The sequence below is a fragment of the Dendrobates tinctorius genome, unplaced genomic scaffold, assembly GCF_039654945.1.
Source record: "Dendrobates tinctorius isolate UK_male_01 unplaced genomic scaffold, ASM3965494v1 ptg000201l, whole genome shotgun sequence".
Lineage (NCBI taxonomy): Eukaryota > Metazoa > Chordata > Amphibia > Anura > Dendrobatidae > Dendrobates > Dendrobates tinctorius.
The window spans coordinates 14,763,673-14,778,144 of record NW_027361868.1 but is presented as its reverse complement, the minus strand read 5'-3'; the positions used below and the strand labels follow the sequence as shown (position 1 = coordinate 14,778,144).

The 14,472-nt window shown below is 46.0% G+C and overlaps 1 protein-coding gene across 1 annotated transcript in view; it reads left to right on the top strand.

The window, feature by feature from the left end:
• Positions 1–424: 424 nt before the first annotated feature.
• KCNG3 (potassium voltage-gated channel modifier subfamily G member 3) overlaps positions 425–14,472 on the top strand; it is a 61,158-nt gene continuing 47,110 nt past the window's right edge. The window contains exon 1 of the mRNA XM_073553450.1: positions 425–1,479. Within this exon, the coding sequence (XP_073409551.1) occupies positions 848–1,479 (632 nt within the window). The 5' untranslated portion in view covers positions 425–847. The remainder of the gene's footprint in view (positions 1,480–14,472) is intronic.

The window sequence follows — 14,472 nt, the reverse complement described above, 5'->3', positions numbered from 1 at the left end:
TTTCCGCAGGGGCAAAACCACTGCGTGAACGCAGCAGAATCCGCACCGTGTGCACATTGCCTAAATCGTTTTATGGACCGAGCAGAGCAGCGCCTTATTGTGAGGGATCACCCTGGATGTCTGTGGTTGGCAGCAGCCCGTAGAGCAGTGATCGGGGCATTGCTGCATCTTCTCCAGTCTTTGTATCAGTGGGGTAGAAGCAGCAGGGACATGTGCACAGGAGAGCTGCCTCAGTGCTGGGAGCTCTGCAGAGCTGCTGATCATGTACTGTAGACATACATTACATTCAGGTGACACAAGCAGAACAGCACCAGGGAGGTTTCTGTAGACACAAGCCTGCTCCCACCTCCATCCCTCCTCCTCCTCCTCCTCCATGTCCTCCTCTCTCTGAGAGCTTCTCACATTGAGTAAAGTTCAGCAGACACTGGAGATCAGGAGGCAGCAGAGCTGGTGGCTCTCAGCACTTCTCCTCCCTTCTTGGTAGATTTCCTAGTCTTCCATACAATCACTGAAGAGTTAATTCTTGATACCTTGTGTGATCGATCTAATTTCGGTGTTGGAAGAACAAGAAGACTTTCAAAAGGGGAATACTAGTCACAAGACCTGCTGGGTCAACAGAATTTCTTCTGAACTTTTCCTTGGTGCCTTGAGATCTTCTACTCCTCTTATTAAACATGTTGTGTAATGTACCAGCGATCTGTTTGGATCCTCCAGGGGAGACAGGCTGGAAGCAATCAGGAGGTGCAAGCAGAGCTAAAACTTTAAGGTGAGAAGCACAACTCTAGCTTGTCCTTCACCTGCTCCTGGGTGGTACTGAAGGACAGCACCCAATTGTTTGGCCTCAGCAATGAACTTTTCAAGGGACCCCTTTATCCTTAATGTTGGGGGTGACAGATATTCCTTTACCCAGGATGTAATTAAGGATTTTCCACTCAGGAGGGTGAGCAGGCTCCATGGATGTTCCTCAGAGAAAGATGTCTTAGAGGTTTGTGATGATTACGACCGGGAGAGGAATGAGTATTTCTTTGACAGGCATTCAGAAGCATTTGGTTTTATCATGATGTATGTTAAGTATGGCAAACTAAGGTTCGTACCCCAAATGTGCGAGCTTTCCTTCTACAATGAGATGATCTACTGGGGGTTGGAGCGTTCCCAACTAGAATATTGTTGTCAAAGAAGACTGGATGACCGCATGTCAGACACCTACACCTACATGTCTGATGAAACCAAGCCTGATGAGACTGCAGTCAAGGAGGACCTCCAGGCACCAGGGGAAAAGAAGTGGTTGGAACGTATGAGGAGGACTTTTGAGGAGCCCACCTCATCCTTGGCAGCCCAAATCTTGGCTGTGATATCAATTATTTTTGTCATTGTCTCCATGGTGGTCTTATGTGCTAGCACCTTACCTGACTGGAAGACAGCAGAGAATAGGAGCGTGGAGGAGCACAGGTATACAGCAAGTCTATGGGAACCTTCGGGGTACGAGCAGTCATTATCAATACTATCAGTGTCCGTCTGTCTTGGGGGGTTTAATTGCACAGTCATGTTACCCTTGATACCTTTTAACACAGTTATGTTACCCTTCGTACTGTCTAATGTAGTTATGTTACTCTTGGCACCCTCCAGTGTAGTCATGTTACCCTTTGTACTCTCTTACACAGTTAAGTTATGCCTATTATCTTATCTCGTAGTCATCTTACCCTTGGCACCCTCTGACGTAGTAATTTTCCCTTACTATCGTAGTCATGTCACACTTCGTGTCCTCTTACGTAGTTATCATACCCATGGTACTGTCTAATGTAGTCATATTACGCCTTTTACCCTTTAACGTAGTCATCTTACCCATGGTATCCTCTAATGTAGTCACATTACGCCTTTTACCCTTTAACGTAGTCATGTTATCCTTGGCACCCTCTAACGTAGTCCTTCAACCCTTGACAGCCTCTAACGTAGTCATCTTACCCTTGCTAATGAAGCCATGTTACACTTGATGTCCTCTAACCTAGTCATCTCACCCGTGGTACCCTCTAACGTAGTCATTTTACCCTGGGTGCCCTCTAATGTAGTCTGCATACCCTTGTTTCTCTCTAACGTAATCATTTTATCAGTCGTACCCTCTAACGTACTCATGTTACGCCATGTTACCCTTTAAAGTAGTCATCTTACCTTTCGTACCCTCTAACGAACCTGTTACCCCTGGTGCCCTCTAATGTAGTCATCTTACCCTAGGTTCATTCTAACTTACTTATGCCATCCTTATTGTCACCCGCTCACTCCCTTATCTGAAATACTAGGGCTAGAAGGCGACTTTGGTTGTGCAACATGAAGATCGCAAAAGTACAATTCAAAATCGGATCTGATGATTGCCAACGCGACATAGTGTAACCTCAAAACAACTGACGCGAAAAATCCAAATCTGATGAATTTGTGGTCTTTGTGGTCCAACTTCAATTTTAAGGTTGTGCAATCAAAGTGACCTTGTAACCCTAACCTAAAACTACAACACCCAACATGCTGTTGTAGTTTCGCAACGGTTAGAGGACCACAGGATGGAGACCACAACTCTGACTCAGTAGAAACTAAAAAGACTCCAGCACTTTACATTACCCAGATAGGAATCTCCTGCTACACCAGAACTTGAGTTTCCCAGAGCTGAGGGATTAGAACCTATATAAACACTTGTAAAGTAATCCTGATAGACCTCATTATCTGTGTGCTTCCTCCAAACCTGCCAGAGTGTTTACTAAGGAGGGAGACACAGCATTTTAACCTTTTGCATGCCAGTCACCGACATACGCCAAGATACGTGTGTTGAGATATACATTGCTGAAAATAGAAAAAGCAAAGGTAAACTGTTATAGATGGCGCCTGACGCCACGCATCATTATTATTATTACTCCTATTGTGTAATATGTACACTAGGAACCATTTCTTTATTCCCGTATATGACACCAGTATTACACAGCGCTGCTTACTGCACCCGCAAGTAAAAGTGACATATGACATTGACGAATGCGAGATAACACCTGCGACCAGGGCGCCGAATCCTTCACAATGTCTTGGCAATATGATCTTGGACAGGATCACGCGTCAAAATCACATGCGCGGAGTACTTTATTATTTTATGCTCTAACCCAATCAGGTAGCATAGATTTCCTGGAGATTTCGAGTACGTCTCGTATATGGGAATATTGGGGATTTTGTAGCAGAAATTTTACGGATTTGCAGAATTTTTTACCCCGCGCGCTGCAGACGTGAAATCCGCAGGATCGGCCAGTTTTCAATGCGGATGTTGTCCTTAGAGCTCATACTGACATGTGAGAAACTCGGACGAGTCTCGCACGTCAATACCCGGCACTCGGATCGGAGCGTGTGGCTGCATGTATTTCTATGCAGTTGAACTGGGTATTGACGTGCAAGACTCGTCCGAGTTTCTCGCATGTGAGTATGAGCCCTTAATAATAATACATTTTATTTCTATAGCGCCGACATATTCCGCAGCACTTTACATTTCAGAGGGGATTTGTACAGACGATAGACATTACAGCATAACAATAATCACATAGATTATAACAAATACCAAGAGGAATGAGGGCCCTGCTCGCAAGCTTACAGTCTATGAGGAAAGAGGTAGACACGAAAGGTGGGTGGTAACAGTTGCCTTAGGGTGTGGATGAAATTTTCTAAAAATTTGGGCACAATGTTGTCACTTAAGTGGATTTTCCATGGCGGTGCATGGTGCACGTAACATTGGGTGGTGTTCACTCCTGTATATAGCGTGTAGGGGGCAAGGCAGCCATTTACGGCAGTGTTGGGGTTTTTGCAAGTGTCTTATTTGTGGACCCCACCCGAAAAACACTCAATAATCATTAAAAATAATGAACATATTCAGAGCAATGGCAAAACTACTCGGCGCGCACACGTCCCGTCCTTTATAAACTTTAACGTCTCCAAGCTTCAAAAGTCGTGAAGCGTTCGATAAAAGTGACCCAACAATTCTTCAGGCGGCTTCTTCTTCCACCAGTGCAGAGCAATGGTTGTAATTCTCAGAATTTTTTTAATGTAGGAATTGGCTGCACCATTTTGCACATGAAAACATCACTTTAGGGATAATTTGTAACAAGCAATGGCGTGCTATGGACAGCAATGCCCAGACTTACCGTCTAGTTCCTGAACCCAAACAAGAGGCCTCCTAGACCATTGAGGCTGTCAGGAGACCAACGATCAGTACTAGGTCCATGTGATTCATTGATGCAAAAGTAGCTTTGAAGGGGTTGTCCACTTTGAGGAGCATTTTTACTCATATGCATGTCTTTGGGGCTAAATATAATTTTTCCAATTGGGTTTTATTTCAAATTTTTGCATGTTTTGCCTTTTTGTTGTGTGTACGTGCACGATCATCTTTGGTGTAACCCGTTATCAAAAATCAGCAGTTAAGAAAAAAAGACGAATAGAAGAATTACAAACTCGTTACTGTGGGCTCACCGACGTATTCTTAGTTAATTAATTCCGCAGCCAGGGATCGGCAGTGCTGTACAGAGGTTATAGAAGGCAAATAGTGCAATATTTGTAATGGAACCCAAGTGCATATATTATTTTTAAGGCAAAACAAATGGTTTTAAGTAACAAAAAAAATTCCATTGGTGGACAACCCCTTTAAGGATACAGCGTTCTTTTTGAAGGTAAATAAAAATCACTTTGCAATGTCAAGTAAAATCATGATCACATCATTTTCTATTCAAATAATAGTTAAAACCCTATAGGAAAAATATATATGCTAAATTGAACTCTTTGTTCGCCGTGGTGCCCTGACCTTTATAGCACCTTCTCTAATGAGCTTTCTATCTTCCATTTCATTTTTACATTTTTTTTTGGAAATTCTTATGTTGGGAGTTTTAGCTCCACGATGTCTGCATATGTAATAATAGAGAAAAAGAAAGAGTAGCAGTGCTGTATCCATATATATTGTATCATCATACATAATGAGTACATCCTGGTAGCCGATGTAGTAAATGATAAGTTCAGCTCTGACGCACCTGTACAGTACACACAGTCAGTATACCAATGAGTTAAATCTACCCGGCAGAGGAATCCCTCCTTGAGGCCGAGGCTACGCACTTCTTGAGCATGCTGGATGCCGCAGGGATGGAATGGGGGTATACATGCTGATGGATGTGATCTCCCACGCCCTGTCCTTGTGTGGCATGAGTGTGTGTGATGGGCGGCTGCAGTGGGATCTAGGCGGGGGCTTTGAGCCAAGGATTGAAGCAATGGTGCTAAGACTACGCAGGAAAGCAATGAAGCTGTTTGTGGCATCTCACTCTATATGGGTTTATGCATATGCCAGAGCTGTGTATAGGGAACCCGTATGATGGTGCATGAAGTGCACACAGCGGCCGAAATAAGTATTGAACACGTCATCAATTTTCTATTGACATGAAATCCTCATCAGATGTCGGTAGCAACCCATCCAATCCACACAGACAATGAAATCAAACTGTAGATATCAATTAATTATGTTATGCGTAATAATGAGAAATGAGACAAGAAAAAGTATTGAACATGTTTACTGAAATTTATTAACGCATAAGCCTTTATTGGTGATGACAGCTTCAAGTTGCCTCCTGAATGGAGAAACTAGTCGCAGGCATTGCTCAGGTGTAGTGATGAGCGAGTATACTCGTTGCTCGGGTTTTCCTGAGCATGCTTGGGTGTCCTCCAACTATTTTGGCGTGCTCGGAGATTTAGTTTGTGTTGAAGTAGCTGCATGATTTGCGGCTGCTAGACAGCCTGAATACATTTGGGAATTCCCTAACAAAAAGGCATTCCTCACATGTATTCAGGCTGTCCAGCAGCCACAAATCATGCAGCTGCGTCGACACAAACTAAATCTCCGAGCACGCCAAAATACTCGGAGGTCACCCGAGCAACGAGTATACACACTCATCACTACTCAGGTTTGATTTTTGTCCCATTCTTCCACACAAACACTCTTCATAACCTGAAGGTTCCATGGGCTCCTTCTATGAACTCTGAGCTTTATTTCCTTCCATACATTTTCTATTGGGTTCAGGTCCGGTGATCGGCTCGGCGATTCTATCAGCTTTATTTTCTTTCTCTGAAACCAATTGAGAGCTTCATTGGTTGTGTTTTTGGGATCATTGTCTTCTGAAATGTCCACCCTCATTTCATCTTCATCATCCTGGGAGATGGAAGCAAATTTTTATTTATCCAGAATGTCTCAGTACATTTTTCCATTCAATCCTTCCTTCAATTATATAAAGATTGATAGTGCCGTATGCTCAGTGGCGTAGCAACTGTTTGTGGCGCCCGGGGCGGTCGAAAAATTTGCCGCCCCTTTGGTCGTTGATAATCCGGAAGCATCCGAAGAGCCCACACTACACTCAAAGATCTAATTGGGGGCAGATGACAGAGGCAGCACTGGAGACCCCCATAGAGGACCCTTGACTCAGCTTTGGTGGTCAGTAGTGCGGGACAGATGACAGGGGCAGCACTGGAGACCCCTAGAAAGACCCCTGACTCATCCTTGTAGGTCAGGAGTGGGGGCAGATGACAGGGGCAGCACTGGAGACCCCTAGAGAGGACCCCTGACTAATCTTTGGGGGTCAGGAGTGGGGGCAGATGACAGAGTCAGCACTGGAGACCCCCATAGAGGACCCTTGACTCATCTTTGGGGGTATGGAGTGGGGGGCAGATGACAGGGGCAGCACTGGAGACCCTTAGAGAGGACCCCTGACTCAGCTTTGGTGGTCAGGAGTAGGGGGCAGATGACGGGGCAGCACTGGAGACCCCTAGAGAAGACCCCTGACTCATCTTTGTGGGTCTGGAGTGGGGGGCAGATGACAGGGGCAGCACTAGAGACCCCTAGAGAGGACCCCTGACTTATCTTTGGGGGTCAGGAGTGGGGGGCAGATGACAGGGGCAGCACTGGAGACCACTAGAGAAGACCCCTGACAGGGGCAGCATTGGTAGACTCCAGTCCTGCCCCCCCATGTTGCACTCAGGGGTCTCACCTGTGGAGTAGGGCGAGGGCTGGTGGTCGCGCAGGCCACCCAGGGTGCAGCTGGCCGGGGTGAGTGGGGGGCAGCCGGGGCTGGCGGAGAAGCTGCTCCTGATCGGGGTGTACTGGAAGGAGCCGGCCTGGCTGCAGCTGCTGTACTCGGCATAGGCGGACGCTTCCATGGCGGCCATGCACGAGTCGTAGGAGTTCAAGTAGGAGTAATCCATGGCGGACATGCTGCTCTGCCCCAGCGCCCCGGACCCGCAGCTCTAATACCCACGCCGGGACCCGCCCCCTCCGTGCCGGCAACGCCCCCTCCGCGCGGTTATTACGCTGCAGTCCCCCCTATAATAACGTCCTGTAGCATAATACACACTGCGATGGGGCAGCGTTATAAAACCGCAGATAAACGGTTATAATGGAGCAGCTGCGGAGAGTATTTAGTATCAGCTTATAACGGGGCAGTCACCTGTAATATCAGCTCATGTTAGTCATTACAGGGGCAGGGCTATAACAGTGCAGCGGCCTGCGGATTATATCTCTGTGCATTATATCTCTGTCAGGGGCGGACACAGACTGTAGTGGGCCCCTGTGCAAGAAATTTTTCGGGCCCCCCAACCCTTCATAAGGCAACAAAGTTATTTGTTATTTGTTGTTATCTAATATTGAGGCTATGCAGGGCTGGATATAATATCTGTATAGAACATAATGTAACCCCCCCATAGAATATAAAGCAGTCCCCCCCATATAGTATAATGCAGCCCCTCCATAGAATATATGGCAACCCCCTCACAGGATATAATGCAGCCCCTTAAATAGTATAATGTAGCCCCTCCATAGAATACAATGTAGCCCTCATATAGTATAATGCAGCCCCCATAGAATATAATAAATATAATACAGCCCCCCTATAGAATATAATGTAGCCCCAAATAGAATATAATACAGCCCACCTCCCCATAGAATATAATGTAGCCCCTCATATTATATAACACAGCCTTCCCTTATAGAATATAGTGTAAAATGTACCCCCCATGGTATATAACAGCCGCATAGTATGTAGCCCAGCACCACATGGTATACTGCCCAGCCCACCATGGTATACAGCCCACCATGGTATATAGCCCACCATGGTATAATACAGCCCAGCATAGTATATAGCCCCCCCGAAATGGTATAATACAGCCCAGCATGGTATAATACAGCCCAGCATGGTATATAGCCCCCCCAGCATGGTATAATACAGCCCAGCATGGTATACAGCCCCCCAGCATGGCTTATAGCCCCCCCAGCATTGTATGATACAGCCCAGCATGGTATATAGCCCCCCCAGCATGGTATAATACAGCCCAGCATGGTATGATACAGCAAAGCATGGTATATAGCCCCTCCCAGCATGGTATAATACAGCCCAGCATGGTATATAGCCCCCCCAGCATGGTATAATACAGCCCAGCATGGTGTATAGCCCCCCCAGCATGGTATATAGCCCCCCCAGCATGGTATATAGTCCCCCCAGCATGGTATAATACAGCCCAGCATGGTGTATAGCCCCCCCCAGCATGGTATATAGCCCCCCCAGCATGGTATATAGCCCCCCCAGCATGGTATGATACAGCCCAGCATGGTATATAGCCCCCCAAGTATGGTATGATACAGCCCAGCATGGTATATAGCCCCCCCAGCATGGTATAATACAGTCCAGCATGGTATATAGCCCCCCCACAGTCACACTGACATGCAGCTGAACTGCAGCCACCTCAGGGCCGGCAGTGTGAGTGACAGTCTGACAGTCTATCTTCCCTCCTCTCCTCCCCCATGGCACTGACGCTGCTGGCTGGTCGCTGATGATCTCAGTCCACTCTCACCACAGTCTTCCCTCCTCTCCTCCCCCACGGCACTGACGCTGGGCTGCTGGCTGATCGCTGATGATCTCTCACCTCAGCCCTCAGGGCTGGCTCCTCTGCACTGGGCCGCACCAGCACGCAGCCTCAGGAGGAGTCAGACCCCCCTTGCCTCCTGCAGGGGGGCTGCTCTCCTCTCCTACTTGCTGGCTCTGCAGCGCTCCCTCCACAAGTCCACATGGCTAATTTGCATGAATAATTAGCCATGTGGTGCTGGAGGCTGGAGGGGCCCCCTCTCCCCTGGGGCCCCTGCAATGAACCGGCTGCATGGACGGTAGGTCGGCCTCTGATCTCTGTGCATTATATCTCTGTGCCTCCGCGCTTCTCCCACAGAGGAGAGGAATTGCTGCTGCTGCCGCTCTGCCCCCACACACGTGCCGCCTGGGGCGGACCGCCCCCCCTGCGCTATGCCACTGCATATGCTGAAAAATAGCCCCACACCATGATGGTTGAACCTCGAAATTCCACTCTTAGTGCACTGTTTTTAGGGGCTATATGCAGTGCCTTATAGCCTCCAAAAATGGTGGGTATTATGGTATCCAAAGAGTTCAATTTTGGTCCCAACTATATTCTCCCAGTATTTCACAGGCTTGTTTAAATGTTGATGGGAGCACCTGGTAATTGCTGGCTTATGCTGCTTCCACTTCCAGATTATTGCCCCAACTGTACTCACTGGAACCTTCAGTAGTTTAGAAATTCTTCTGTCAATGCTATCAGTATGTTTTGCAACAGTAAGGTTTCAAAGGTCTTGAGACAGCTGACTGGTTTTACCCATCATGAGATGTTTCTTGTGTAGCACCTTAGTTATGGACACCTTTTTATAGGTCAGCAGTTGAACCAGCTGATATTAGTTTTCACTAAGTGGCAGGATTACTTTTTAATTACTGATAGATTTCAGCTGGTATCATGAATTTTCATGGCTTATTACCTCCCTCTTTTTTCATGTGTTCAATACGTTTTCCCTGTGCCATTTCTCGTTTTTAAACATAATTTACAGACATATATGGTTTGATTTCTTTGCCTGTATGGATTGGATGGTTCGTTACCAACATCTGGTGAGAACTTCATATCAATAGCACCTTTGGAAATACTGTATATTTACTTAGAAAATTGGTGACATATTCCATGCTTATTTCAGCCGCTGTATGGCTCTGTGCTACAGTCAGTGTGCCGCCATATGGTGTATTCAAACAGTGTCACATTTAGGCAGCAGCTGCATGATGACTTTAGATGTTACACAGGATACACATCAAAACATTACTGTATGCTGCTGCTCTGAGACGCTCTGGAGTATAATACAGGATGTAACTCAGGATCAGTACTGTAATGTACGTACACAGTGACTGCACCAGCAGAATAGTGAGTGCAGCTCTGGGGTATAATACAGGATGTAACTCAGGATCAGTACAGGGTCAGTAATGTAATGTCTGTACACACTTACTGCACCAGCAGAATAGTGAGTGCAGCTCTGGGGTATAATACAGGATGTAACTCAGGATCAGTACAGGGTCAGTAATGTAATGTCTGTACACACTGACTGCACCAGCAGAATAGTGAGTGCAGCTCTGGAGTATAATACAGGATGTCACTCAGGGTCAGTAATGTAATGTATGTACACAGTTACTGCACCAGCAGAATAGTGAGTGCAGCTCTGGAGTATAATACAGAATGTAACTCAGGATCATTGATGTAATGTATGTACACAGTGACTGCACCAGCAGAATAGTGAGTGGCAGCTCTGGGGTATAATACCGGATGTAACTCAGGAGCAGTAATGTAATGTATGTACACATTAACTGCACCAACAGAATAGTGAGTGCAGCTCTGGCGTATAATACAAGATGTAACTCAGGATTAGTAATGTATGTACACAGTGACTGCACCAGCAGAATAGTGAGTGCAGCTCTGGGGTATAATAAAGGATGTAACTCAGGATCAGTAATGTATGTATACAGTGACTGCACCAGCAGAATAGTGAGTGCAGCTCTGGAGTATAATACAGGAGGTAACTCAGGATCAGTAATGTAATGTATGTACACAGTGACTGCACCAGCAGAATAGTGAGTGCAACTCTGGGGTATAATACAGGATGTAACTCAGGATCAGTACAGGATCAGTAATGTAATGTATGTACACAGTGACTGCACCAGCAGAATAGTGAGTGCAGCTCTGGAGTATAATACAGGATGTAACTCAGGATCAGTAACGTAATGTATGCACACAGTGACTGCACCAGCAGAATAGTGAGTGGCAGCTCTGGGGTATAATACAGGATGTAACTCAGGAGCAGTAATGTAATGTATGGACACAGTGACTGCACCAGCAGAATAGTGAGTGCAGCTCTGGCGTATAATACAGGATGTAACTCAGGATCAGTAATGTATGTACACAGTGACTGCACCAGCAGAATAGTGAGTGCAGCTCTGGGGTATAATACAGGATGTAACTCAGGATCAGTAATGTAATGTATGTACACAGTGACTCCACCAGCAGAATAGTGAGTGCAGCTCTGGAGTATAATGCAAGATGTAACTCAGGATCAGTAATGTAATGTATGTACACTGTGACTGCACCAGCAGAATAGTGAGTGCAGCTCTGGGGTATAATACAGGATGTAACTCAGGATCAGTAATGTAATGTATGTACACAGTGACTCCACCAGCAGAATAGTGAGTGCTGCTCTGGGGTATAATACAGGATGTAACTCAGGATCAGTAATGTATGTACACAGTGACTGCACCAGCAGACTAGTGAGTGCAGCTCTGGAGTATTATACAGGATGTAACTCAGGATCAGTAATGTAATGTATGTACACTGTGACTGCACCAGCAGAATAGTGAGTGCAGCTCTGGAGTATAATACAGGATGTAACTCAGGATCAGTGATGTAATGGATGTACACAGTGACTGCACCAGCAGAATAGTGATTGCAGCTCTGGAGTATAATACAAGATGTAACTCAGGATCAGTAATGTAATGTACACAATGACTGTTCCAGCAGAATAGTGAGTGCAGCTCTGGAGTATAATACAGGATGTAACTCAGGATCAGTGATGTAATGTATGTACACAGTGACTGCACCAGCAGAATAGTGAGTGCTGCTCTGGGGTATAATACAGGATGTAACTCAGGACCAGTAATGTATGTACACAGTGACTGCACCAGCAGACTAGTGAGTGCAGCTCTGGAGTATAATACAGGATGTAACTCAGGATCAGTAATGTAATGTATGTACACTGTGACTGCACCAGCAGAATAGTGAGTGCAGCTCTGGGGTATAATACAGGATGTAACTCAGGATCAGTGATGTAATGGATGTACACAGTGACTGCACCAGCAGAATAGTGATTGCAGCTCTGGAGTATAATACAAGATGTAACTCAGGATCAGTAATGTAATGTACACAATGACTGTTCCAGCAGAATAGTGAGTGCAGCTCTGGAGTATAATACAGGATGTAACTCAGGATCAGTGATGTTATGTATGTACACAGTGACTGCACCAGCAGAATAGTGAGTGCTGCTCTGGGGTATAATACAGGATGTAACTCAGGACCAGTAATGTATGTACACAGTGACTGCACCAGCAGACTAGTGAGTGCAGCTCTGGAGTATAATACAGGATGTAACTCAGGATCAGTAATGTAATGTATGTACACTGTGACTGCACCAGCAGAATAGTGAGTGCAGCTCTGGGGTATAATACAGGATGTAACTCAGGATCAGTAATGTAATGGATGTACACAGTGACTGCACCAGCAGAATAGTGAGTGCAGCTCTGGGGTATAATACAGGATGTAACTCAGGATCAGTAATGTAATGTATGTACACAGTGACTGCACCAGCAGAATAGTGAGTGCAGCTCTGGAGTATAATACAGGATGAAACTCAGGATCAGTAATGTAATGTATGTACAGTTAGGTCCATATATATTTGGACAGAGACAACATTTTTCTAATTTTGGTTCTAGACATTACCACAATGAATTTTAAACAAAACAATTCAGATGCAGTTGAAGTTCAGACTTTCAGCTTTCATTTGAGGGTATCCACATTCAAATTGGCTGAAGGGTTTAGGAGTTTCAGCTCCTTAACATGTGCCACCCTGTATTTAAAGGGACCAAAAGTAATTGCACAATTGACTCCAAGGTTATTTCATGGACAGGTGTGGGCAATCCCTTCGTTATGTCATTCTCAATTAAGCAGATAAAAGGCCTGGAGATGATTTGAGGTGTGGTGCTTGCATTTGGAAGGTTTTGCTGTGAAGGAAACATGCGGTCAAAGGAGCTCTCCATGCAGGTGAAACAAGCCATCCTTAAGCTGCAAAAACAGAAAAAATCCATCCGAGAAATTGCTACAACATTAGGAGTGTCAAAATCTACAGTTTGGTACATCCTGAGAAAGAAAGAAAGCACTGGTGAACTCATCAATGCAAAAAGACCTGGGCACCCACGGAAGACAACAGTGGTGGATGATCGCAGAATAATCTCCATGGTGAAGAGAAACCCCTTCACAACAGCCAACCAAGTGACCAACACTCTCCAGGAGGTAGGCGTATCAATATCCAAATCTACCATAAAGAGAAGACTGCATGAAAGTAAATACAGAGGGTTCACTGCACGGTGCAAGCCACTCATAAGCATCAAGAATCAAAAGGCTAGACTGGACTTTGCTAAAAAACATCTAAAAAAGACAGCACAGTTCTGGAAGAACATTCTTTAGACAGAAGAAATCAAGATCAATCTCTACCAGAATGATGGAAAGAGAAAAGTATGGCGAAGGCGTGGTACAGCTCATGATCCAAAGCATACCACATCATCTGTAAAACACGGTGGAGGCAGTGTGATGGCTTGGGCATGCATGGCTGCCAGTGGCACTGGGTCACTAGTGTTTATTGATGATGTGACACAGGACAGAAGCAGTCGAATGAATTCTGAGGTATTCAGAGCCATACTGTGTGCTCAGATCCAGCCAAATGCAGCCACACTGATTGGTCATCGTTTCATACTACAGATGGACAATGACCCAAAACATAAAGCCAAAGCAACCCAGGAGTTTATTAAAGCAAAGAAGTGGAATATTCTTGAACGGCCAAGTCAGTCACCTGATATCAACCCAATTGAGCATGCATTTCACTTGTTAACCCCTTTCTGTCATGTGACGTACTATCCCGTCCATGTGCCCTGGGACTTAATTCCCAGGGACGGGATAGTACGTCACAGCGATCAGCAGCGCCCACGTGGTGAGCGCCGCTCATCGCGGCCGGGTGTCAGCTGATTATCACAGCTGACACCTGGCACAATGTGTCTGGGGCGGTCACGAACCGCCCCCGACACATTAACCCCTTGCACACCGCGATCAAACACGATCGCGGTGTACCGGGGGTTAAAGGGAAGCCTCGGCAGGGAGGGGACTCCCTCCGTGCTTCCCTGAGCCCCCACAACAGCGCGATGTGCAGCGCTGCTGCGGGGGTCTCTTTCCCTACAGGTCCCCGGACCCAAGATGGTGACAGGGACCTTCGGGGGCCTGTAGGGAGCTGGCTTCCTCAGT